At 48.6% G+C, this 21,508-nt stretch overlaps 8 protein-coding genes across 8 annotated transcripts; 4 read left to right on the forward strand and 4 right to left on the reverse strand.

Annotated features, from left to right (window-relative positions):
- Positions 1 to 315: 315 nt before the first annotated feature.
- I303_101799 (uncharacterized protein) lies at positions 316 to 1,759 on the forward strand (the record flags this gene model as incomplete). Its single annotated transcript, XM_018405413.1, has 3 exons — positions 316 to 1,136; positions 1,268 to 1,495; positions 1,603 to 1,759. 3 exons carry the CDS (start codon positions 316 to 318, stop codon positions 1,757 to 1,759), a joined length of 1,206 nt encoding a protein of 401 aa, XP_018265694.1.
- A 620-nt stretch (positions 1,760 to 2,379) lies between these two features.
- On the forward strand, positions 2,380 to 5,031 carry I303_101800 (uncharacterized protein; the record flags this gene model as incomplete). The annotated part of the gene is made up of 10 exons (XM_018405412.1): positions 2,380 to 2,461; positions 2,617 to 2,747; positions 2,806 to 2,873; positions 2,927 to 3,022; positions 3,081 to 3,584; positions 3,719 to 3,884; positions 3,946 to 4,096; positions 4,153 to 4,262; positions 4,321 to 4,481; positions 4,533 to 5,031. 10 exons carry the CDS (start codon positions 2,380 to 2,382, stop codon positions 5,029 to 5,031), a joined length of 1,968 nt encoding a protein of 655 aa, XP_018265693.1.
- A 517-nt stretch (positions 5,032 to 5,548) lies between these two features.
- I303_101801 (uncharacterized protein) lies at positions 5,549 to 8,044 on the reverse strand (the record flags this gene model as incomplete). Its single annotated transcript, XM_065968422.1, has 10 exons — positions 5,549 to 6,124; positions 6,285 to 6,480; positions 6,602 to 6,668; positions 6,783 to 6,921; positions 7,008 to 7,060; positions 7,173 to 7,330; positions 7,425 to 7,478; positions 7,570 to 7,593; positions 7,667 to 7,701; positions 7,781 to 8,044. The coding sequence occupies 10 exons, from the start codon at positions 8,042 to 8,044 to the stop codon at positions 5,549 to 5,551; spliced, it is 1,566 nt and encodes a 521-aa protein (XP_065824494.1).
- A 1,370-nt stretch (positions 8,045 to 9,414) lies between these two features.
- I303_101802 (uncharacterized protein) lies at positions 9,415 to 12,194 on the forward strand (the record flags this gene model as incomplete). The annotated part of the gene is made up of 4 exons (XM_018405410.1): positions 9,415 to 9,958; positions 10,059 to 10,129; positions 10,210 to 11,589; positions 11,733 to 12,194. 4 exons carry the CDS (start codon positions 9,415 to 9,417, stop codon positions 12,192 to 12,194), a joined length of 2,457 nt encoding a protein of 818 aa, XP_018265691.1.
- A 367-nt stretch (positions 12,195 to 12,561) lies between these two features.
- I303_101803 (uncharacterized protein) lies at positions 12,562 to 13,640 on the reverse strand (the record flags this gene model as incomplete). Its single annotated transcript, XM_018405409.1, has 5 exons — positions 12,562 to 12,678; positions 12,868 to 13,235; positions 13,336 to 13,395; positions 13,466 to 13,495; positions 13,556 to 13,640. The coding sequence occupies 5 exons, from the start codon at positions 13,638 to 13,640 to the stop codon at positions 12,562 to 12,564; spliced, it is 660 nt and encodes a 219-aa protein (XP_018265690.1).
- Positions 13,641 to 15,122: 1,482 nt separating this feature from the next.
- I303_101804 (uncharacterized protein) lies at positions 15,123 to 16,589 on the forward strand (the record flags this gene model as incomplete). The annotated part of the gene is made up of 2 exons (XM_018405408.1): positions 15,123 to 15,523; positions 15,599 to 16,589. 2 exons carry the CDS (start codon positions 15,123 to 15,125, stop codon positions 16,587 to 16,589), a joined length of 1,392 nt encoding a protein of 463 aa, XP_018265689.1.
- A 494-nt stretch (positions 16,590 to 17,083) lies between these two features.
- On the reverse strand, positions 17,084 to 18,473 carry I303_101805 (uncharacterized protein; the record flags this gene model as incomplete). The annotated part of the gene is made up of 7 exons (XM_065968423.1): positions 17,084 to 17,156; positions 17,269 to 17,520; positions 17,639 to 17,698; positions 17,794 to 17,876; positions 18,009 to 18,123; positions 18,200 to 18,246; positions 18,369 to 18,473. 7 exons carry the CDS (start codon positions 18,471 to 18,473, stop codon positions 17,084 to 17,086), a joined length of 735 nt encoding a protein of 244 aa, XP_065824495.1.
- Positions 18,474 to 19,244: 771 nt separating this feature from the next.
- Positions 19,245 to 21,106, reverse strand: I303_101806 (uncharacterized protein; the record flags this gene model as incomplete). Its single annotated transcript, XM_018405406.1, has 8 exons — positions 19,245 to 19,409; positions 19,473 to 19,694; positions 19,794 to 19,888; positions 20,043 to 20,268; positions 20,378 to 20,421; positions 20,516 to 20,765; positions 20,878 to 20,922; positions 20,993 to 21,106. 8 exons carry the CDS (start codon positions 21,104 to 21,106, stop codon positions 19,245 to 19,247), a joined length of 1,161 nt encoding a protein of 386 aa, XP_018265687.1.
- Between the last annotated feature and the right edge of the window lie 402 nt (positions 21,107 to 21,508).

The following is a 21,508-nucleotide window of genomic DNA, read 5'->3' on the forward strand; positions in this document are numbered from 1 at the left end:
TTCGTATCCTCACTTATAATTCTTATGATACTTATAATAGTTGTCCCATGGATGCTGTATCTTGCTTCAAGGCCTCTGAGGAATCTGGATTGCAGTGCCTACTAAGCAGTGAGACATGCTGGCGAAGTCATTCACACGGAAGATGACGCACGCATGCACATATCCTCACATACGTACATGAAAGTTGATGTACTACCAAACATGAGTCTTCAAGAATGACAATTGACGCTTGACATGGTGTTCTTCTTCGAGCAATCTTCGTCTAGATCCTCTCATAGATACCTCAAGAATCATCCCATTAAATAAACTCGAGCGATGTCTTTCATAGTCGAATGTGCACCAGGACTGCAGAGAAGGGGGAGAAGTTACTTAGAAGCTGGGCTAGAGTTCGATATTCATCCTGAGTCTCGATATCGCCCTCCAAAGCACATCCCCTTTTTCCAGAGGTCCAGTCAGGTCCAGCCGTCAGATACGCCAGCAGCATCAAATGAGAGTGAGGAGCCCTCTCGTAGGGGAAATGGTACCGCTTCATCGGTCGTTGGAACGACGCACCAAATATCAGAATCAGAATCAGAATCAGAATCAGGAGTGGATGAAGATTGGCAATTGGTAGACACTCTATCGGCGTCCGTGCCGAACCTTGACCTAGAAGAAAGTACTGCCGAAATCTTAGATGCGCCAAAAATTACACCTCAGTCGACTACAACACACAATGTGAACTCTACCATTATCACGCCGATATATATTTTGAAAGTACAGAAATTCCTTGCAGCTGGATATCTATGGGATTTCTGGCTCGCCACTCATCCGTTATATGGCGAAGTAGTATTGAAACTAGTCTTTACCCCAGAACACCCATGCAGGACGCCCGGATACGACCGTTACTTACCCAGAGAGGAGATCATCGGACAGGCAATGATAGAAGATAAACGATACCTCGGTTCTCTGTTGGATTTGCAAGGCGATCTCGTCCCGTTATACTACGGCTTGTATGCGTCAAGAAAACGATCTTTTCACTGCTATTGCCCGGAAACAGGAGAATATGGGGAAGGGGAACCATGGTATTATGCGATCTTGATGGAGTATGTCGACCATCCCATGGGACCGGGATGTGTCAGGCTGGATGCAGAGTGGAAGTGAGTAGGGTACCACTAATCTCTCTCGAGGCAAATCGATCGGCAGGGGACCGCACCCCGAAAATCTCATAATTCATAGCGTAATGGCAAAAATGGCCAACACACCGTATACTGATCTGTTGATATGGTAGGCAAAAGTTGTACTCGGCTTACGAACGACTTCACCTCCACGGTGTCTTGCATACCGATATATGCTCCAGACATGTGCTCATTGACAAGGACGAACGAATACGTTTGGTCAGCTTCCGCCGATCGGAGACGGGAGAGTTGGACGATACGAGGGACGTGTCTGATTTCGTGTTCGAAGCTCTGTGTGTAAGGACAGTGATCGGTGGGGAGCTTTACGGAGAGATATGGATGTGAGTCATATTCTTCGCCTTCGCCTCTCCAGCCTTGAAACCAACCAACCCATTCAGCTTGGTTGGAGGCTGAGATATAGCAACGCTATTGATAACCTGTTGCGCAGTGATTGCCTGCCTTCTACTTACTGGGCTCAACTCCCCGAGTCAGTGGACTTCTTCAACCGAAAGATGGCTCTGAAAGACCGTACTTTATCACCTGATCAAGTGGCGGCAAACGAGATGCAGAAGATTGCAATTCGGAATGCTCCTCCCAAACGTTGATAAGATAATATATTCCAAAAATTCCTTTTGAATTTCTGTCATCTCACAGAACGATCAGGTAGGATTGTTTGCTGCACAATCGCTTCGTATCGTCGTATCTGCCTTGTTGAGTAGAATATATGACGATGGAAGGGCAGAATCATGGAGTTATACGAAATAGGTGGGATGCAATACTCGTACTGCTGATCAAAAAAATGGCTGGTCCGAATCATTTATACCGCCACTGACGGAATCAAATATGTGCAGATCCAGATGTTAGTGGAATGTCGCAATGATCTGCTCTTGCTCTGGTAGACTAATAAGCGGTTGAGTGCAATTGTCGCGTCATCCAAAATCCAATAAAAAGGTGATGGTCGAGTTGATTGACGTCATCCGCCTATTAAGCAGCACTAAGTGGACTAAACCTGATTCCCACTGACTGACTGTATCCATGCATCACCTTCCACCGTTACTCCTATAAACCATCTCACTTTTAACGTTATATCGCTTACTCTTTCCCCTTCCTTACCATATATAATCCCAGTCTCTGCCTCCATCCCACTCAATCTAGAGAAGAGAATTTTTTTCACAACCCATTCCTTGTACCATCTCCTAGAAATAAGCAGTATATTCCTTCCAGGATGAGAGTGTCCAAAGCCCTCATCGTCACCACCCTCGCTCTTGCAGCAGGAAGTGAAGCCAAGTTATTCGGCAAAGACAAACGTGAGTAGCATATGTTATGACGGTTTCTGTATCATTCCACGCTGTTATGCTGACTGTGGTCATCCTCCTTCCTTTCTGGTCCCCCTCCTATTTCCTCCGTCGTTGAATCTGAAATCTGAAATGTACATGCGATCTGTATGTGAAACGCCACCCAGCCGTTTACGAAGACTGGTCTCTCGATCAATCGGTACAATTCCTCAAAGAACAGGGAATTGCAGTAAAGGATTCAGCGACTTTGGCTGAGATCCAAAAGCAAGTAGCTGAAAATGCTGATGCTGCCGCTAAGGTGAGCTATGGCCTTCTCATCTCGCGTTGAAACGCTCAGGCTGACTTTGCTCTTTTAGTGGGGTGCTGGAGCCGCTGGTTCTGCTCAAGCACATTACGAAGCCTACAGTGAAGCTCTCCTCGAAACGTGAGTCCTCAATTCGACACACATTAGCCAACTACTGACGACTTCCTATTCAGCTGGTCCGAGAGTCAATTGCGAGAATGGTTATTGGAGAAAGGAGTGGTTTCTCCGTCTTCCAACAGAGAAGCTCTTTTGGTAAAAGCTAGACAACTGTGCGCTAATCGATCGCCTTGTTATTAAGATCGCGCTGACGAGATTCTTTCACCGCAGAGCTAATGCCGCTTCCACCGCTGCTTACGGTCACCCGACTGACCAAGCTGCTTCTTCCGTCTCCTCTGCCGGCTACGGTGCTGCTTCTTCCATCTCATCCGGCTACTACGCCGCTTCGTCTCAAGCTGCTTACGCCTCGACTAAAGCTCAAAAGAAGCTCGATGATGCCAAAGACTACGTTTTCTCCACCTGGGACGATAATCAACTTCGAACCTGGCTCGAGGAACATGACGTGATCTCGACTCCAGCCCCCACTGGCAGAGCCGCTCTGCTCAACAACGTCAGAGTAGCCTACCTCAAAGCGACCACTCCAATCTACGAGGCTTGGTCAACATCCAACATCCACGAATGGCTCGTCGAACACGGCATCGTCCACCCGGAGCCCACAGCTAGAGACAAGCTGATCGATCTGATGAGAGACAACTACTACGAGACCAAGGACACCGCTTACTCTAAATGGTCTGAATCTCAAGCTAGAGACTGGTTGATCTCCGAGGGTGTCATGTGAGTTGAATTTCCATCCTTTCCTCTGCAATTCAGAACGCAAAGCGTGACGTCAAAATTGACAAGGCCATGCTTATACCTTATACCTTATCCTCTCTTTCGGCTCAAATGTATTGACGATCCCACTACAGCAGCACCGATGCGGCCGAGCTCAAGAAGGAGAAATACGAGAAACTCCTCAACGAGCACTACACTCGATCCAAGAACACCGTGTGGGCTGGATGGTATGATTCTGAGATCCGAACTTGGCTTGTAGACCACGGTTACCTCAAGTCTGATGTCGAGGCTAAGAGGGACGAAGTGAGTCCGAGCGTCATTCAGTCGTTCAGTCACACGGATGAGCTGACGATCAATTCCTCAGTTGGTCAACCTCATCTCCACTAAATACAAGGAAAACACCCAAGCTCCTTACCTCGCTTGGCCCGATGCTAGACTCAGAGCTCAACTCAGATCTTACGGTATTGATGACACCAAGTACACTACTAGACCCTCTCTTTTGCACGAAGTCAGAAGTGAGTGATTCCTCATTAAGCGAGCTCCAGTGTCAGAAACTGATACCAGTCTGCAGTCCACTACGTCCAATCTCAAAACAAGGTTGAGCAGATCCTCGCTTCTATCAGAGAGACTATCTCCGGTGGTGTCGAATTTGCTGAAGAGAAACTCGCCCACGTCCTCGACGTAAGTCACGCCGTCTCCACTAATGTCAAGCCATGCTGATCGCATGTCATACTGCCAGCTTCTAACCGCTTCCAAGTTGACCGCTGAAGAGAAGCTCGACAAAGCCTACGCTTCCGTCTCTTCCGTCTACGAGGTTGCGGTCTCCTCCGCTTCTTCAGCTGCCGACCATTACGGATCCAGTGCCACCTCTGCCGCATCGGTTGCCTCTGTCAGCGCCTAGTAAGTCATTCTGGGATCAATCTAGATATCATGGCTCACCGTGTCTTGTAGCGCTTCGGCCTCATCCGCCTCGTCCGCTGCCATCTCAGCCGCTTCTTCCCTTTCCAGCAGTCTCTCATCAGCTGCTTCGTCCGCTTCCAGTGTAGCCGCCAAGTCAGCCAACAACCCTTCCCTTACCTCAGCTGCCTCAGTAGCTAGCAAGTCGGCCTCTTCTGCCGCTTCTTACGCCTCTTCTTCGGCTTCGTCGTTGGCTTCTTCAGCCTCCTCAGCTGCGTCTGTCTACGCCCATTCTGCTTCGCTTTCAGCATCCTCCGCTTCCAAGTCGTGGTCGCTCTCCGCTGTATCAGCTTCTAAGGCTGCCCTCGAGACCTCCGCCTCCGTCTCGAAGTCTCTTTCTAGCGCTTACTCGGTAGCCTCCAAATCGGCTTCCTCAGCTTCGTCACTGGCTTCCGCGTCCGCCTCTTCCGCCAGCAAGAGCGCTTCATCTTACTCTGCTTCGTTGAGCAGTGTCAGCGCCAAAGCCTCCAAGTCTGCTAAGAGCGAGCTTTAGGGGGATTCAGGGGTCAACCAAGTTTGAGGAAAGGGATTGGCAGAAGCAAGTTGATGGGGAATGTGTTGAAGTGGAGGACTGAGGGACAAGAGCATAAGAGGGATAGGATGCGAGAGAAGCTAAAACCGAAGGAGACACATTTACACTAAGGTTTCTATATCATCCACTTTCCACCCTCGTTCGTTTAGTACTGTAGCCTTTTACTTTTACGACTGAACGATATGTCTATACTCGTGACGTGGCCTTGGGAAAGTGGCGTTAGGTGCGGCGTAGAGGAAGAGAAGCGATATTGAGTGAAGCTCGAGAATGAATGTCTATGCAAATGAATTTTCTGCACAACTTGGATATTAAATGTGGTCATAATATATGCGGCGTGCGAGCCATGCCCAGTCATGCTGAACTGAAGAAGCTGTATTTGAAAAAGAAAAAAGAAAGCGAAAGCTGATCCGGATGAGAATGCCGTGGGGTATATCATTGTCATTTAAGGTACTATTTACGCAAAAGCTGAATAGCATACTCAGAATCGATCCGCGCCTATCTTCTGTCGAGCTGATCCATCGTGCCTTCGTCTGTAGCCTGTGGCTTCTGAGCTTGAGGCCAAGTCTGAGGCGGAAAGAGGTGAAGAGGCACTCGCTTGATCTACCGGGTCGATGGAGATAGGTAAAATGGACATGGTCATTTCACCTTCCGGCACTGAGGCGGTGTTTGCGTTACTTGTTGGCTGAGCGATGGACGAGGAAGGCGCAGATGACCCAGTAGCTGTATCGGTCCAATCACCACTTACAGCGGTATCAGGTATTACCGCCGAAGAAGAAGAAGGTATTGTGAAGTCACTATCGCTTCCGCTCCCAATTCCACTTCCATTCCCAGTCCCGCCGACTTGAGGGTTGGGCGATACGATATCACCCCCAATATAATCTGTGCACACCCCCGTCACGCAAATTCCTCCAGTCTGATCGGACGCTTTGACGATGGAAGCTTGCTCGACGTAACCCTCGTTAGAGGGTTTAGGGTAATTCGGTGAGCCTTTAGAAGAGTTGTATTCTGGGTTGTTGCCTGGTAAAGCGGGTATAGCGTAATGTTGACCGACGAGCTACAGTGCAGCATGTTGCAACACATTACGCATTACGAGATTTTCGTTTTGTCAGTTCTAGATGTACCACGACTGATTGTTGTGGTCATCATGCTAGAGACTGAAGGAGGGGAGACGACAAGGCAGTATAATCAATTATGGTTGTTATCCTCGAACTCACCTCGTTGATCACGTCGCCCTCAGTCACACAATCACGCCCTATATCGCCCCGGTATTGCTGGATGAACGGACAGTCTTTCGTGAAAAGCCCAGCGGATTTATCGTAGCATTGTTCAAAGGCGTCTGTTAAGAAATTGGTTGGGAACCCGTTGAGCCAATCTGCATGAAGAGAGAACCCATGATTGTCCCCATTTGCTCTATCGACATCGACACAGCCACGAAAACAACGGCATATTAGCAGCTATGGGTGGGGTGGCGCAAAGTGGTGACATTGATGCACTCATAATGAATGCGGATACATAAAAGTACAGTACGCACAGGACGAAACAACCTGGATACCATTCATATCCTTCACCGATGTTCTCAGTCTTGATATGGTATGTACCTGCCATTTGATGTCAGCCGGACACTCCACCTAAGAACTCGTCGTGTGTAGGCAATGGATATAAAATTCAGATGTGAGAGACGAACGGCAATGGTAAGAAGAGATGTGACTTACTCTCCATGAATAGATGAGGGATCTTCTGGAATCCCTCGGGACATACCCCGCCTTCAGGATTATGGTCGATGGGATAAGCGACATGGGAGTTGTCCTCTTTGTATGAGTCGACGCCATTCCAACATTCCGGAAAGTGGAGCTGTCGATAGTCATGGGGTCATTTGTAAATTGCAAGGCAGGTGTGTAGTAGTGGGAGCGCCGTGAAGCCATGTATACTAGACTTACTTGGGGTCGGAGGGTAAGACATTCTCTTTCGGTAGGCATATAATCGGTATAATCTACATAAAAGTAGACCACAAGGCAAGGTAAGTCATACTGACTTGACAGCCGTGAGAGCCGCTTATTTCATGGATCGAGTATCAAGGTCTCTCTGAGCAGATTTTCACTCACCATAACCAGCTTGAGCATCCACACAGAGGAAGCTGACAGCTTTGTTCTCGTCGTAATCATCTCGCTTGATATCACCAGCCAGCATCCTGAAGTCGTCTGGGATTGCAGCGAAGGCCTCGGATTGATTGATATCGACATTGGTCAAGGGGTACTTCCAGCTAAGCGTGGTCACAGCTCAATATCAGCTCGCAGGTCAGCGAAAAGCAGGATAGGGCTGATCATCCTGCTCGAAAAATGGCGAGGACGACTTGCTAGTTGGTCATTCCGTCTCCTGTGACCGCGGTATAACTTCCATTCTTCCATTTGCTGGCGAAAGGCGGGTAAATACATCATCGATTTCAGCGTTTTTTTTCCTTCACACAGATCGTTCAGTGCATAGATCAATGATGAGACTTACTAGTAGAGTTGAGGGGTCCAGTAGCTAATACGCCAATTGGAAATCAGCAATGTGCAAAATGTCCACGAAAATTACATGGTAGGATCAAGTGACTTACTTGGACAAATCGCAAGCGAGGTTCGAGGAGGTACACTGATCATCGATTCACAATGAGCCTCAGTTGCCGAGCAGGATGGAATCCCGGTGATATCAGAAGGAAAGGTTTACTCACCTTGGAAGCTCTCGAAGAAGCATAGTCCTGAGTAGCGGCAAAAGCAGATCCACCAACTACATGATGTACATGTCCACTGACTTTGCCCGGATTGACGATCGGGTCCAATCGCGAGTTGATCAACGGGAAGAAATCCTCCGTGAATAGGAGACTGTCGTACGCAACTGCGTGACCTTGAATCATCGGTGTAATGACCAGGGTACACACCAAGCTCGCGAATTCTGACAACTTTGCGGGTGTAATTGTTGAGCTTCCGGGAAACATGTTGAAAGAGAGTGAGCCTGCACTTCTTCGTTTACTTTGCTTCGCTTTACTTGATACGGAATTACTGTAAACGAAGGCCAAATGAGTGTCAATGAGTGTTATTAGGGTAAAGATCGTCAATACCAAGACACAAGTCAAGGTCAAAGTCAGAGTCAATTTGGCTTCGATTTAGATGCAGATAGGTCAATTACGATAGATTGAAGAAAAGATGATGAATAAAGCCAGAAAGAAGGTGAGGATCAAGTACTTTGCCTTGCCAAGCAGTCATCCATTGATGTAGACGAGCCATTTATACGATATACCATACCAGTATGAGGGGTCATCTTCCCTCTCCTTTCGTTAATACAGCACATAATTGTCGGCTGAAACAAGCAAGACAAAGGAATAGGCTGAAGATTGGACAATCTCCCCGTGATCGTGATGGCTCTTGCGTATCTTATCCTTTATCTGGATATCGGGATGCGATCCTCACTTTCGAACGAGGTACCACCTTTGTAAACCAGACCGAGCCCCGGACCAGGCCTTTGAGCATGTCCTTCCGTGCAGGTGCAGAAGGACCAAGACGGCTTTGAGCAAGATTGATATTGAGGGGTCCAACGCGAGGAGAGATCGTAACAGCGTGCCGGACGACGAGAAGCCATCTCCGTGCGCATGGAAAACTTCTGGTTGAAACAGGGTGGTGAGTGGAATTAGGTGTTGTTTTCCGCCTAGGCACAGTGAGATTTACTGTAGGAAGTGGACATCCCTTTCCGTCGTAACGTCGTGATTGCATACGTCTCGTTGGCCGGATGAGACAGATCGATGTGGTGAAGATGCCAAAGTATAATGTACAGCGGTGGTCTGCATGATGGTTATGAATGAATGTCGGACTCGCGCTTTCAACCATCCGCCGTAGCGCGTCATCGCCTTGATAGTGCCCTCGGTGCATGGAAGAGTGATCTTGCTTCCTTTTCTTCGCAACATCATTGCGGCGCTAGGAAGGCTATCATATGTCAGATCAAGCAGTTTACTAGATGGATCAGTATCTCAGCAGCTTCAAATGGCGATGCAACAATCACTTAACCACAATTTTGCGATGTTCAGATCTGAAGGATAGGGCGGCTGTGTACGACTAGTAAACCTAAACACACACCTTGACGACTCCCTCTCTTTCAGACTTCCACTTCCCTTTGTTACCGCGAATCATCGAATCCACATGTAGTCAAGTGGAAGAGCTATACTTAGCTACTTCTTTCGACAATGATATGCTTAGCTTGTCTCCCATTCAATGCTTTGGTCCGTGGAACATTGATAAATGGGAAAGTGATCCAACTTCCTCAAGGTAATCACTTTTTTTTTGGTGATATTCTCATGAATACGGTACACTGAATATGGGCCGACCTTCACCACCGTCTCGAATATCGTCTCTCCCTTCTCTGCCAGCTACTCCTCGCCCCTCGCACTCCTCTACTGCTCATCGCGACACTGCCCCTCTATCGACCCCTCCAGCTGCGTCGAGTACCGGTTTCGGTACGGCTACGCCTAGACGAAGTTTGCCTACTCCCCCGCAACGCACAAGCGGAGCTACGTTCGGACCTCCCCCTTCTTCATCCGCAGACGTCAACTCTTTCGTAGTGACCGAAGACGATGGGCACGAGGACGATGTGGTGGAGGGTTTGCCTGCATATTTGGCTGAAGCTGATATCGGCGAGCTTGTGGTGGTTGAGCCTTCTGGGGGAGTTGAGCGGGAGCTCACTCAGCTGCCTGCACCTGAAACACGCCAGCACGGTGTATCGGATCTGAACATCGATGGAGGGGAAATGAGTGCTCAGATGTCCGCAAGACCAGATCAAGGTGTTGTTGAGCAAGGAAATGGAAATGCAGAAGCGGGTCGGGTGGGAGGCGTGCAGAGGTTCGGTAGATGGAGAGAATGGGGTGAGTCATATCATTCTCAATGTCACATATGCACACCGGTTTGATGATATCCATTGACGATTTGTTGAATGACTGACATTGGCTGACTCGGCGATTCTAGTGGAGAAACGAGCGGTAGAAAGAATCAACGATGATCCCGATAGACAAGAGCGTAGGAACGCTAGACGCCAGGTAAGCTGCAGTGGTCATCGGTCTCGCTCAACTCACCTCACTGCAAGCAGTCTGACTGACACCACCATGCATGACTGTAGCTACCTCAACCTCCTGAACCGCCCTCATACGATTCTACCCTTCCACCGTCTGCTCAAGCGTCTACGTCATCCTCTTCCTCCCGAGCTACGCGTTACCTTCCCGCAGGCGCCCAGCCAACATTGCTGTCCACTTCATCACTCCTACGACTAGACTACGGCTCAAGTACCGAGACACACTCGGGGCATGCTATCACCTGCGCCTATCCTCTGAATGGCAGCTTAGTCTTGCTGGGGACATCCAATGGGCTGAAAGTGCTGAATACCGATGAGATGGACCGGGCCTCAAGGGATATCTGGGTGGGATTACCAGTATGGGAGATGCATCCCTTATCCCACCATGCTTCGGGGAAGGGGTACCTCATCCTCCTGGTCGGCGGAACGGAAGATCCAAATAAGAATGTCAGTCCCAAGCCAAAAAAGAACTCGGGCACCCAAGTGAGGATCTATAACCTGAGATCCCTGATTTCGTTGGTGAAATACTCGGCTATCCAACTAGACTCGTACACAGGCATCGATCTCGCTCAGGAGAAAGCGAAAGCTCAAAAAGGGAAGAAGAAGGGTAAAGAAGTTGAATGGATAATGGTCGATCGATCCAAGTCTATCTCTTCTCTAAGCTCTCAGCAGCGCCAGCAGCAGCAGCAGGCTGTACATCAGAACAAAGAGGAACTACTGAAATCATGGTGTGAAGATTACACATTTTTGTCCAGTCCGAAACACAGCAGCAGCAGTAGTCAGGGCGATAACCTGTTAATCAATACTTATATGTCACCTTCCAAGATCTTCGTGGCCGTCGGAACTTCCAACAACGTCATCATACATGGGGCCTTCCCAAATGTGACTTCGAACTCGGGTCTCAACGCTGGAGAGGGGGAGGGGGAGCAGGAAATACGATTCACGGCATCACGGCAATTCTATCTACCTGCTCAACCAACCCACATCTCATTCCTCCAACTGCCCTCCAACCCGGATCTCCCAACCTCACTCACTCAAGGTCGGTCTCAGAGCAGCCGACATGTGGCAGAGGACGATACAAGCAGTTTGTTCTCATACGATGATGGCGCCTCCATATATACTCGAGGATCAGGCGATAGTGGACAGACTATCTCTCCTCCGCCTCCGCAGTTCAACGATACCTCATCTTCCAATGGGCCGAGCAATGCCGCGCCGAGCTTAGGATTATATGTGAGCTTCGGATCGAAAGCTTGTTTGATCCGAGTGAGCGATTCGACGGTATTGGATCTCAAGTTGAAGAAGTCTTCTCCTTCGCCTTCGTCTTTCGGAGGGAATAAGGGCGATTGGGGAGGGATGGAAACTCTGACACTGCAAGGTGGAGGGGAAGTGTATGTGATTACGAGGGGAAAAGAGACTTTCTTGTTTTCTGTGAGTACAATTCGCCAAGCCGTCCAATCTGGCATCAGTACCCAATGAAACTCTTAAGAAAGATTGGGAATTATCTCTAACAGCATCTCGATGGGACTGACTTGACTTGACTTGACTTGTTTTTCATGAACCCGATCCTGCAGGCACCATTCGATATCCCTTCTCAGTCGAATACACCCTTATATACAGTCTTATGGCCAGAATCGCCCTCTTCTATCTCAGCTTCGATCGAATACACCTCCGCGTCAGCATCGAGATCTAACGGAGATGGACAAGTAGGTGAGACGCAGCAGGGAGAAGACGTGAGAATACGGTTGATCTCAACTTCGTTCACCGGTAACCTACACGTCCAACATCTTACGTTCTCTACAGCTGCGTCATCGGAAAGACGTTCGAGTGGGATCAAGTGTAAGCCGTTCGGATCGACAAGTTTGGGTACCTTCGCTAGAGTTATCAAAACCACTTCGAACGCTTCGGACCCTCAGCCCCAAGCCCCAGGCCAAGGAGATGGGCCGAATACGGAGCATGGGGAGAAAGATGGATGTTGGATTAGGTATAGGAAGAAAGAGGGGGATTGGAGGGTGATCAAGCTTGAAAAGGAATGATGAGCGTCCAGTGATGTGTAGATCATTGCAACGTATCTGACTGCATAGAGTACAGTACGGCGACCAGTGTTACTTGGACATGTATATACTTCTGCCTCATCGCATTGTATAACAGTAGAAGAGAATGCGCAGCTGCATTTCGGGCAGCTTGACTGCAGCAGACATCTGATGGCATATTCCATGGTCCCCTTGATATATATTCTATATATGTATGACTGTTAACGCATTCTCCCTCTTAGAAGAACAGAAAATCCACTTTGCTCTTGGCCCCCTTGCGTCAATACGAATTCATGGCCTATTCTACGACCAACGATTTCCGAATGATATTGGTCACACAACGCGAACACCTCTTAGATCTAGAAAACCACTATAATTCTGCTTTTCCCGGTTTGGTAGGTGTGGAAGTCGGTGTGCCGGGTATAGGATTTGCGCTGAAGAAGGTCTCTTCGATCTTGTCGAATGCGAAATCAGTCGCTTTTTCCACCTGCAAAATCAATTCATGTGGAATTAGCTTTCTGATGCATTCCGAATTATGTCTTCCTCGATCAGGTCCATAGCCAGTGTAAAGAGCAAGAACGAGAGTGTCATTCTGCAGCTGGCTTGTCTGGAGTAATCGGATATGATCTGACAAGTCGATAGGATTTGTCAGGTCAGATGGCATCATGCGACTCACAGGATGATCGAAGAGATACGGCAAGAAAGGCACTATCCCAATTCCTACGCTCGTCGGACCCCACCTTCTTAACGTGGCATTACTGGACTTGGCGAACTGTTTACCTGCTTGACGAACTGCCGTGTGGATGGTGAATGCCGGTAAAGCCATTGAAGCTACACCTTGAAAGACGGATCGTTTAACGGCTACCATCGCCAGACGGGTGGGTTCGGACATGTTGGCTGCCTCCAGAGGAGTGGGACCAAATTGTGAGGATTTGTAAGTGGTGAATGATACGTCTCCGAGTAAGTATGCCCATGAGACCCCGTATGCGGCGGTCACGACCCATGGAGGGACGACTGGGCGGAACGCTTCTCCGACGTCGGAAGCTAGATTGAAGACACTTGATCAGCTACATTCCCACTAGCTACTGGCTAATGCATGATCACTAGCGAGTGTCCTCGTGGGTAGCCTGATTGAGATACGCACTATATGCCGTGTATCGCGATCCGGCACGAACGATATCTCTCGCTCGTCTCAGGTAAGCAGCTATACACCACGGACAATGTCAGCTTGGCCCTCTACTTCTTCTTGGTCGAGATACAGGAAACTGACATACCATATCGGAGGTTCGAGTCGGTAGAGTCGGCTAAACACCACTGAGTTGGTCAGCATAATCAAGCAGCCATACTGAGCTATGAATACGCACCGTTGTCTAGCACTAAATCCTGGATCTTATTCTCTCCCATCTTCTCGACCTCCTGCACAGACGGTGGTATACTGGTAGATGCCATTGTATGCGGTGATTTGAGGCGCTGAGGTGACAGAGGGTTTATGTACAGACAGGATGGAGGGAATTCGAGGAGTGTCAAGTCTAGTCAGAATGACTACTTCAATCTATCTTTGCTGTCTCGAGGTGAATTCGTTGCGTTCTGTGGCTCTGGCTTTGGCTTTGGTTTTGTTCACCAACAATTCACTCGCCGACGTCATGGCTCGGCTTCAAAGTTCAGGTTGATTCTGACGGCACTCGCCGCCGAAGATGAATGATCTGCCACAATCCGAGAAAATAGTTGGGCGAACGATTAATTCCGAAATACACACGCTTTGACCATTTCACCCCGCGTGCCTCCATTTGCTCTCTGAACGAAAATTACCTTTTTAGGGTATTTGAGATGGTACCTTGCGCGCGTAAATCCAGAGTAAACTTGGGACTAAAAAACTTGGTCACCCTGAAATACCAACACCAACACCAAAACACAACATACGAAAAACAAGGAAAAACAAAGCTTGGCTTTTTAGCTTTTTGGCTGTTGACCGTTGTTCAGGCCGAGTAGTAAAGACCGTGGGATGTGAGATGTATTTACGCTGTAGAGCGTATAGCTACATGTGCATTGTATCGATATCATTAACAAGGCGATGTATCGTATCTTCACCAATCCATCATACATACTTCATCTTTGATAGACTCAGTCTCATATGCCTATCTAGACAAGCCACTGACACTGACACTGGAAACAAGTCTTAAACAACGCGTCGACATACCTTTACTTTGACATCGCCTCGCTTTCGCTTCCTCTTCGACAAACACACACTCCTTCACCTGCAAGCGACCGCAAATCGAACAAAGTCACTCCTTAGGACATCAACCAAATTGATCAGCATTTGGGAATTCAACGCACATTACACGTCTAGACGAGAATAGCAGCACAAGCACAATTATAAGCGATCATCATGGCAGGTGAGTCTTTGTCTTGTCTGCGGAATGAAGGGTTTTGGTTTTGTTTTTGTTTTTCACCCATTTTACCAAGTTCTTGGTGCGCTTTCTGGGGTGCACACGCGAAAGCTTGTCATTGGATTTATGTGACACAGCAAGGAAAATGCAAATGCGGAGTGAGAGAAAGGATACAGTCTGTCGTCGTGCATAATAGAATAAATCTGTCACTGTGCGAGACTGAGGCCAGGCGATTGACGAGCGGGGAAAGCGAAGGGTGTAGCGGTTTTCGGGCATCGCATACATAGCTTGCTCGAACGGAGTGCATCTCCTTTCCTTTGACCATGACTGTACCATCAATTCCGATCTACCTTTCATCGCGCCTCCCATCAACGATCTCAGCTTGCCTTTATCATATCATTCGAGTGTACCCTGATCAGTCGACCACGCATATCTGCATGATCACCTTTACTGATTAATCGTTTTTTCGACTCCAATTCTCGTCATCCCCAACCATTCGGCGTCTATATGGTACGAATACCCACTCCGAATGAACTCAACAACAATGTCATCCCAAATAAACACCGATACTTCCACCAACGATATCACCTCGCAACCGGCTACTACCACTCAACCTTCTCAATCGCCTACAGAATCAAGTGCCGCAGCTTCAGACGTTGATACTTCCCCATCGGTCCAACCCTCCGTCCAACCCTCGGCTTCAGCTTCGCCTACCCAATCACCCTCTCCTTCCGCCGAGCCATCTCCCTCACCATCAAACGTAGAATCTTCCGCTTCGCCCTCGCCGTCTGCCGAGCAAAGTTCCGCATCGCCGAGTCAGTCAGCTTCGCCGAGTGCGTCGCCCAGCGCAAGCGAAAGTCCAAGTGCAAGTGCCTCGGAGGAACAAAGTAGTGCAAGTGCCAGTGCTACCCCGTCACCAAGTCAGAGTGCATCTCAATCCCCTTCGTGAGTATCTGTCGTTTCACCTGATTGCATCGTCGCGAGCGGAACTGAATACTGAGCAATTGTTCTTCTCCACAGAGCCTCCGAATCGCAAGTTCAAGAAAGTTCAACCGCCGCACCATCGACGACCACCTCCGTCGTCCAACCTTCGTTAGTATCCCAATCCTCATCAGAAATACCCATCACCGACTCCGAAGGCCACACTACCGTTTCCGACCTGACTACGCAGATCGCCACGTCGACTGATCAATCCGGGAAGGTCTACACTATCACCAAGGTAGTTGCCAAGCCTACAGGCTCTCTATCGTCTTCAGGGGGCGGTAGTGGCGATTCGGGGTTCTTCAGCAATTCCGGTGCTGTCGCAGGAACATTTGTTGCCGTCGGTCTGGTGGTCACTGCAGGTGTAATAGCATTCGCTATCTTCATGCTTCGACGCAGGAGGAGACAGCGCCTAGATAGGGATGTGGCTGCTGCAGCGGCTGCGGCAGCAGTTGCGGCGCATCATTCTTCCAGATCGGCATTTGACGATGACGAGGAACAGCCGTCTATGACTCAATACGGGGGATATTACGCTTCGACGACGCCAGGAATAGATATTCATGGTCAACCTCAGCCTGACGTAGGTGGTTATCACGATTACGAGGATCCCGCGGGCGGATACGATCCATACGCAATCAACATGACCAACCTCAACTCCAGTTCTGCCGATAGGATGTCCACGGCTACAGCGCCTGGTATGGCAGGGTTCGGAGCCACGTCGGCTCAGAATGGTTATGACCAACAACAACAACATCAAGATCAGTACGCTCATGGAGGATATCAAGATCACCAGGGACAGGGACAAGGACAACCTGATTACTCTCAAGCACAAGGGCAAGGACAACACCAAGATAGTGGAAATAACGGGTATTACTTTGATCCTAAACAGGCGTACGAGTACCAAGAAGATGAAGATGCCTATGGGGGATATGATGATCAACATGCTGGAATAAGACCTCCTCGACCTGGAAGCGCAGGAAGCATCAGTCCGAACGACCCGAGAGGCGGTTTGAGGGTGGCCAACGTGTAGTCGCTATGGCTGATTGCTGCTCCGTTTGCTGCTAGTTGATCTGTGATTCGTTCTATTTATGTCTTTACTACGTACTCTATCGTTCTTTGGGTTGTTGTCGGGTTTCAATTCTCCATCCAATCATCGATCTCATGCTTTTGACGGCTTTCCGTTTTCGGATTTTTCACTCTGGCTCTTTATTCCTATTGGACATTGTTACGCTTATACTTCAGTCACGCTTCGCCTTCGTACGATTTCGCTGTAGTCATGTCATGAATCCGGATTATTAGTTATGCAGGTCTATCAGCCGACCTCGCATCCGCATCTGTTCTATTAGTTCTATCTGCATCATTCTCGATCGAGCTAGTCCTAGTGTGTTGAATAAGACAGGATCTGCAATCAATGCATGATATTCTGTTATGGTGTCGACCCTGTAATTCCAATGTTCCTGAAACGACTTCTTCGTCTGGTATGAGGTTGTTCATGCCTACCTGGAAGGACCTCGCAAAGCTAGACTACAAGAGTGTGTACAAAAGCCCGATGGGGAGAAGAAGCGCTAGAGCAGGGACGCCCGCGATGCTGATTTCGCTGCAATAGAGTGATACGTCGGCTTATCAGCATTGATTATTGATTTTAGAAGATAGTGAGCGAGACAAGCTTGAAGTGAAAAAGCAGACAGTAAATTCAGACTTGGACTCACGGATAAGCGGCTGAATCGGCTCCTGTGGCGGTCCCATTGGTTGAACTATTATTTCCACCAGCAGCGGAAGCAGAAGCAGAGACGGAAGCAGATGCAGATGCAACAGGATCAGCCGATGTGCCGGCATTACCAGCCTCACTGCCGGTACCGCTACCACTATCGCTTGATGGGGACGAAGATGAAGATGAGGCAGAAGGGCTTGAAGAGGTTGATGCTGACCCTGTAGAATTTCCGGAGACTGTGGCATTTCCCCTAGATAGCGTATCACAGCCGGTCAGCCGACCAGTATACTGCCTACCGACCGCGATCTCAATCTCGGTTCAGGCGGCAGGCAGCAGGCGAAGGTGCAATCAGGTGCGGTGCGACTTACCCTCCCATCGCATTAGCTTGAAAAGCAGCGAACGTATTTCCTTCAGAAGGTGCGTTGATCCTACCATATCATATATAACGCGTAAAGCCATCAAGCAATCAGCGAGGCGTCCAGCTCAAGGGCACAGTGGCATAGTGGGCTCGAGACGGACTCACGCCATCACCATCCCGTCTTTACAGTGCGTAGCTTGCGCGCAGTATACCCAGATTGGCTTGGTCTCGTTGACCAGGATCGAGAACTGCGAATCATCCCAGCACAGTCGGGTTGATCAGTATCAAGTACCATGAACATGTCAGCATTGGTCTTCCGACACTTGGGTCTCAGTGCACATGAAGTATAGAATTGAGACGCTGTCTTGAATCAGACTCACACTGGTCGGACTGGAAGCGTTCCCGGGGATAAACCCACTCTTAAATCCCGCATTGGTATATGGGTCCGCGAAAGTCGATTGTGAGGCAGTATGATTGCCTGCCATAAATTGGAATCTGCGTAATTAGTCATCAAAGAAATGACATGCCATAGGTCAGCTAAATCGGAACTGAGAAGAGAGGCTGGACTTACTCGACAATATCTCCTAATTCAGCTTTGACCTCAGTAGGCGAGTATGTCTGTGCGAAGTATTACCAAACGAAAGGGGGGACAAATAGTTTAAATGTGGATATGGATATGAAGTACAGTCAGCCAATGACCTTTGATTACCATTCTGCTATCGGTATGCCACTCAACTCACCTTGGTTCCGTTCGAAGCCACAAGAACAGTATGCGTAGCTCCCAGAGCGGACGAAAGCATCAGAGCGCAAGTCAGAAGGGTGGAAGACGAAGTTAGACCGAACATCTTGGTTAGAAACTTGGAAAGGGGCAGAAAATCGAAATGGGTGAGACGAGGGGTGACGATTCCGAGGAAAGGATAGACCAGCTAGATCAGGATAGAGATCGAAGATCGAAGAAGAAAATACAAGACAAGGCCTGCTTGCTGAACGAAATAGGTTGATCCTGAGAAATTGTGAGGTTAATGAAAGAGAGTGAGTTAACATGAATGAGGTATTTTCAGCTACCTTCTTATATAAGTTAGAAAAGGCCTCGTTTGCGTACTTCCGGGAACACTGATCCAGATGTGAGCACTCGCGCTTGGATACTGGTGTCTCCATACGGCTCTGATAGATGGATCCATTTGGTGGTAGCTATGTTTCGAGTGTTGCTTCCCCGCCAGGCATGTCCAAAACGTTAGCGTACAGAGGGTCGTCAGTCAAGAAAGCCTGCCCTGCAGTAAGTAGGAAACACGTATCGCCAGGATACATACATCGAGTCATAGCTTAGCGTGAAACAAAAAGCCATAATCCATTGAGAACAACGAAGTCTCAGTGGTATCCAGGTGACTCAGGATCAGTGATTTTACCATTTACCTTATCGGTCAGTCAGGTCCCGTTGATCTCGAAGCAGATCATGACGACCAGTGAATAGCACTAAGATACAGTACATGTACATGTCAACACACATCGATCACATCTAAGCACGTTACCTGTTGTACAGCACACCACAATGCACATGACCCATTACAAAAAAGAATAACACCGTGCGTCTTCAGGCGAATAATTCCTGTACCTGGTTATACGGTGTACCCCCTACTTTCACCCAAAGCAACCACGATGAAATCGTCTTCTTCCAATCCCACTAATTTCGCAGCGTCCTTGAGGCGTTCAGGAGGTTCGGTGAAAGGTTCAAAGGTCATTTGGAATGTTCCCCAATGTATACCAATGGCATTTTGACATTTCTGCGGCAGCCCAACCAACGTATCACCAGTAAGCATCAGGTTGCCGAGAAAGCTCAGACTCACGGTATCCTTGAACATCCTCACTGAATCTATGGGCGCAGCATGCACCGGGGAAAACATTGTCCGGGGTTCGTACGCCCCGATAGGGATCAGACCAACAGTAAATGGTCCGAGGCGATCTCCGATTTCCTTGAAAGCTGGACAAACTCCTTCGGCGGGGACGTCTTCCAGTCGATGGGAGTCAATTCGCATAGTGCAGTAACCTGTATCTCCACCGAACCATACCTACCATACATAAACAGTAAGGATTGCTTTATCTCGCGACAAAAGAGATGCAAACGAATCTCGCGATCGGCCTTGATGAACGAGAAGTCATGTACTCACTGATGCGGGAGAGTGAGCGTCCTTGATTACCCACGAAGACCATAACGAATTATCTTTGTCCCATCCTACCCTTGAAGCGGTATGTTGACTGGGTGCTGTACATCACCGGAACCAAGGCAAAGTAAGGAAAAGCACGGTAAGCGACCATTGATCGAGCAGTGATTCTGGCCTGAGCCCAAGTATCGTTGTGAGATGGCATAGTGCCTCCCGTCTCGATTTCAATTGGTTTTTAGGAGGTAGTATACTCACTGCAAGTAATCTTGATATCTCCCACACCTGCGACTGAGATATCTCTATCCTCGAACCAATCCATCTCGATCACATTCTCCCTTCCAACCGCAAGGCCCGTGACGACGTGATAGTTATTCAGCGGTAGAAACAGCTTAGGATGTTTGCCGTATTTCGCCTTTTGGTCCGTGAATATACCTTTGAGCGAGGGGAGGTCAAGATGATCGTAATGATTGTGGGAGATTGCCTGATTGATCATCGTTGCTTGTCAATTCCAAGCTCTTTAGCCCGTCGAGATACTGGACCACAACGCGAAACCACAGCAGTCAAAACCATGTGAAAGGGGAATCACTCACGATAGCGTCAATTTCAGGCAATTCTTCAATTTTGCAAGGGTTCGCTGACGATGGGAATACCTCACATCAGCTTAGCTCGCCCCTGCCCATGGTTGCCGTCCGTGCAGGGAGAATCGGGTCCTCATATCTTGTACTCACTGCTCAGTCGTTTGGGTCCGAATCCGTACGCTTGAGTATCCGTCAACACAGGATCGAAAAGTACTCTGACTCCTCTCCCTTTCAACCCCGCTTCTCCATCCTCCTTGGTGGGCATCTCTACCAGGGAACAAGCATGCCCCAGCCAAGTCACTTTCAGCTCGTTGGAGGGGATTTGCGATCCGAACGTCGGCTTGATGTAGGGTATTCGGTTCTTGGCGTCTTTCGCAGCTGGATCGTTGTGTGTCAATTTCTAATAAAAGTAGGAAGCCTGATCAGCTGCAACAGACCAAGTAGGACTGGTGATGTTGCCTTGAATGGAGAACGACATTGCTAATATGAGGCGCAGAGTGATCAGGACTCACTTTCCATGCCATTGTAGGTACTACTTTGGCGATATCCCTAGCTCCCTACATGGTGTTCAAAGAGACCATGTCAGTAAGGTATGATAAAGAGAGGAAAGGCGATGAGCAGACTCACAAAGTTTGCAAATGTCTTCCAAGGGTTCTTGAATGCCGTCCCCTTATCATTGACCCAGTGGTCCCCTCTGACTCTCTCGACGCTGCTCGGCGTGACAGTGACTGTGCTGGTCATTATTCTTTTTCTGGTCTGTATTGCTTGATTTCGAATGGATGATACACGAGATGATGATGCTCGAGCTTGATGCTTGTTGGAGTGGTTGAGTTGGACACGAAGCCCCTTTGTGAAAGTCATATATATATGTGTATGTATGTATGGAAGATTGCGCACAATCCTATAACGACCGAATGCCCCGGTGCTTTATATCATGCACGAACGACTGAAGCAGCCTTACTCAACACACACACCCATAGGTCGTGCTCGGCCATGAGTTGTTATGCGTCGTTGTTTTTGGTTTCAATCCCATGCCCGAGTTGAAATAATTCCAAAGCTAATATGCTAATGCCGATGGTCATCATCATCAGGTCCAATCGTCATCGATCACTTACAAAGCCTAATTACTCTATCGGCATCAAA

The sequence above is a fragment of the Kwoniella dejecticola genome, chromosome 2 (genome assembly GCF_000512565.2).
Source record: "Kwoniella dejecticola CBS 10117 chromosome 2, complete sequence".
NCBI lineage: Eukaryota > Fungi > Basidiomycota > Tremellomycetes > Tremellales > Cryptococcaceae > Kwoniella > Kwoniella dejecticola.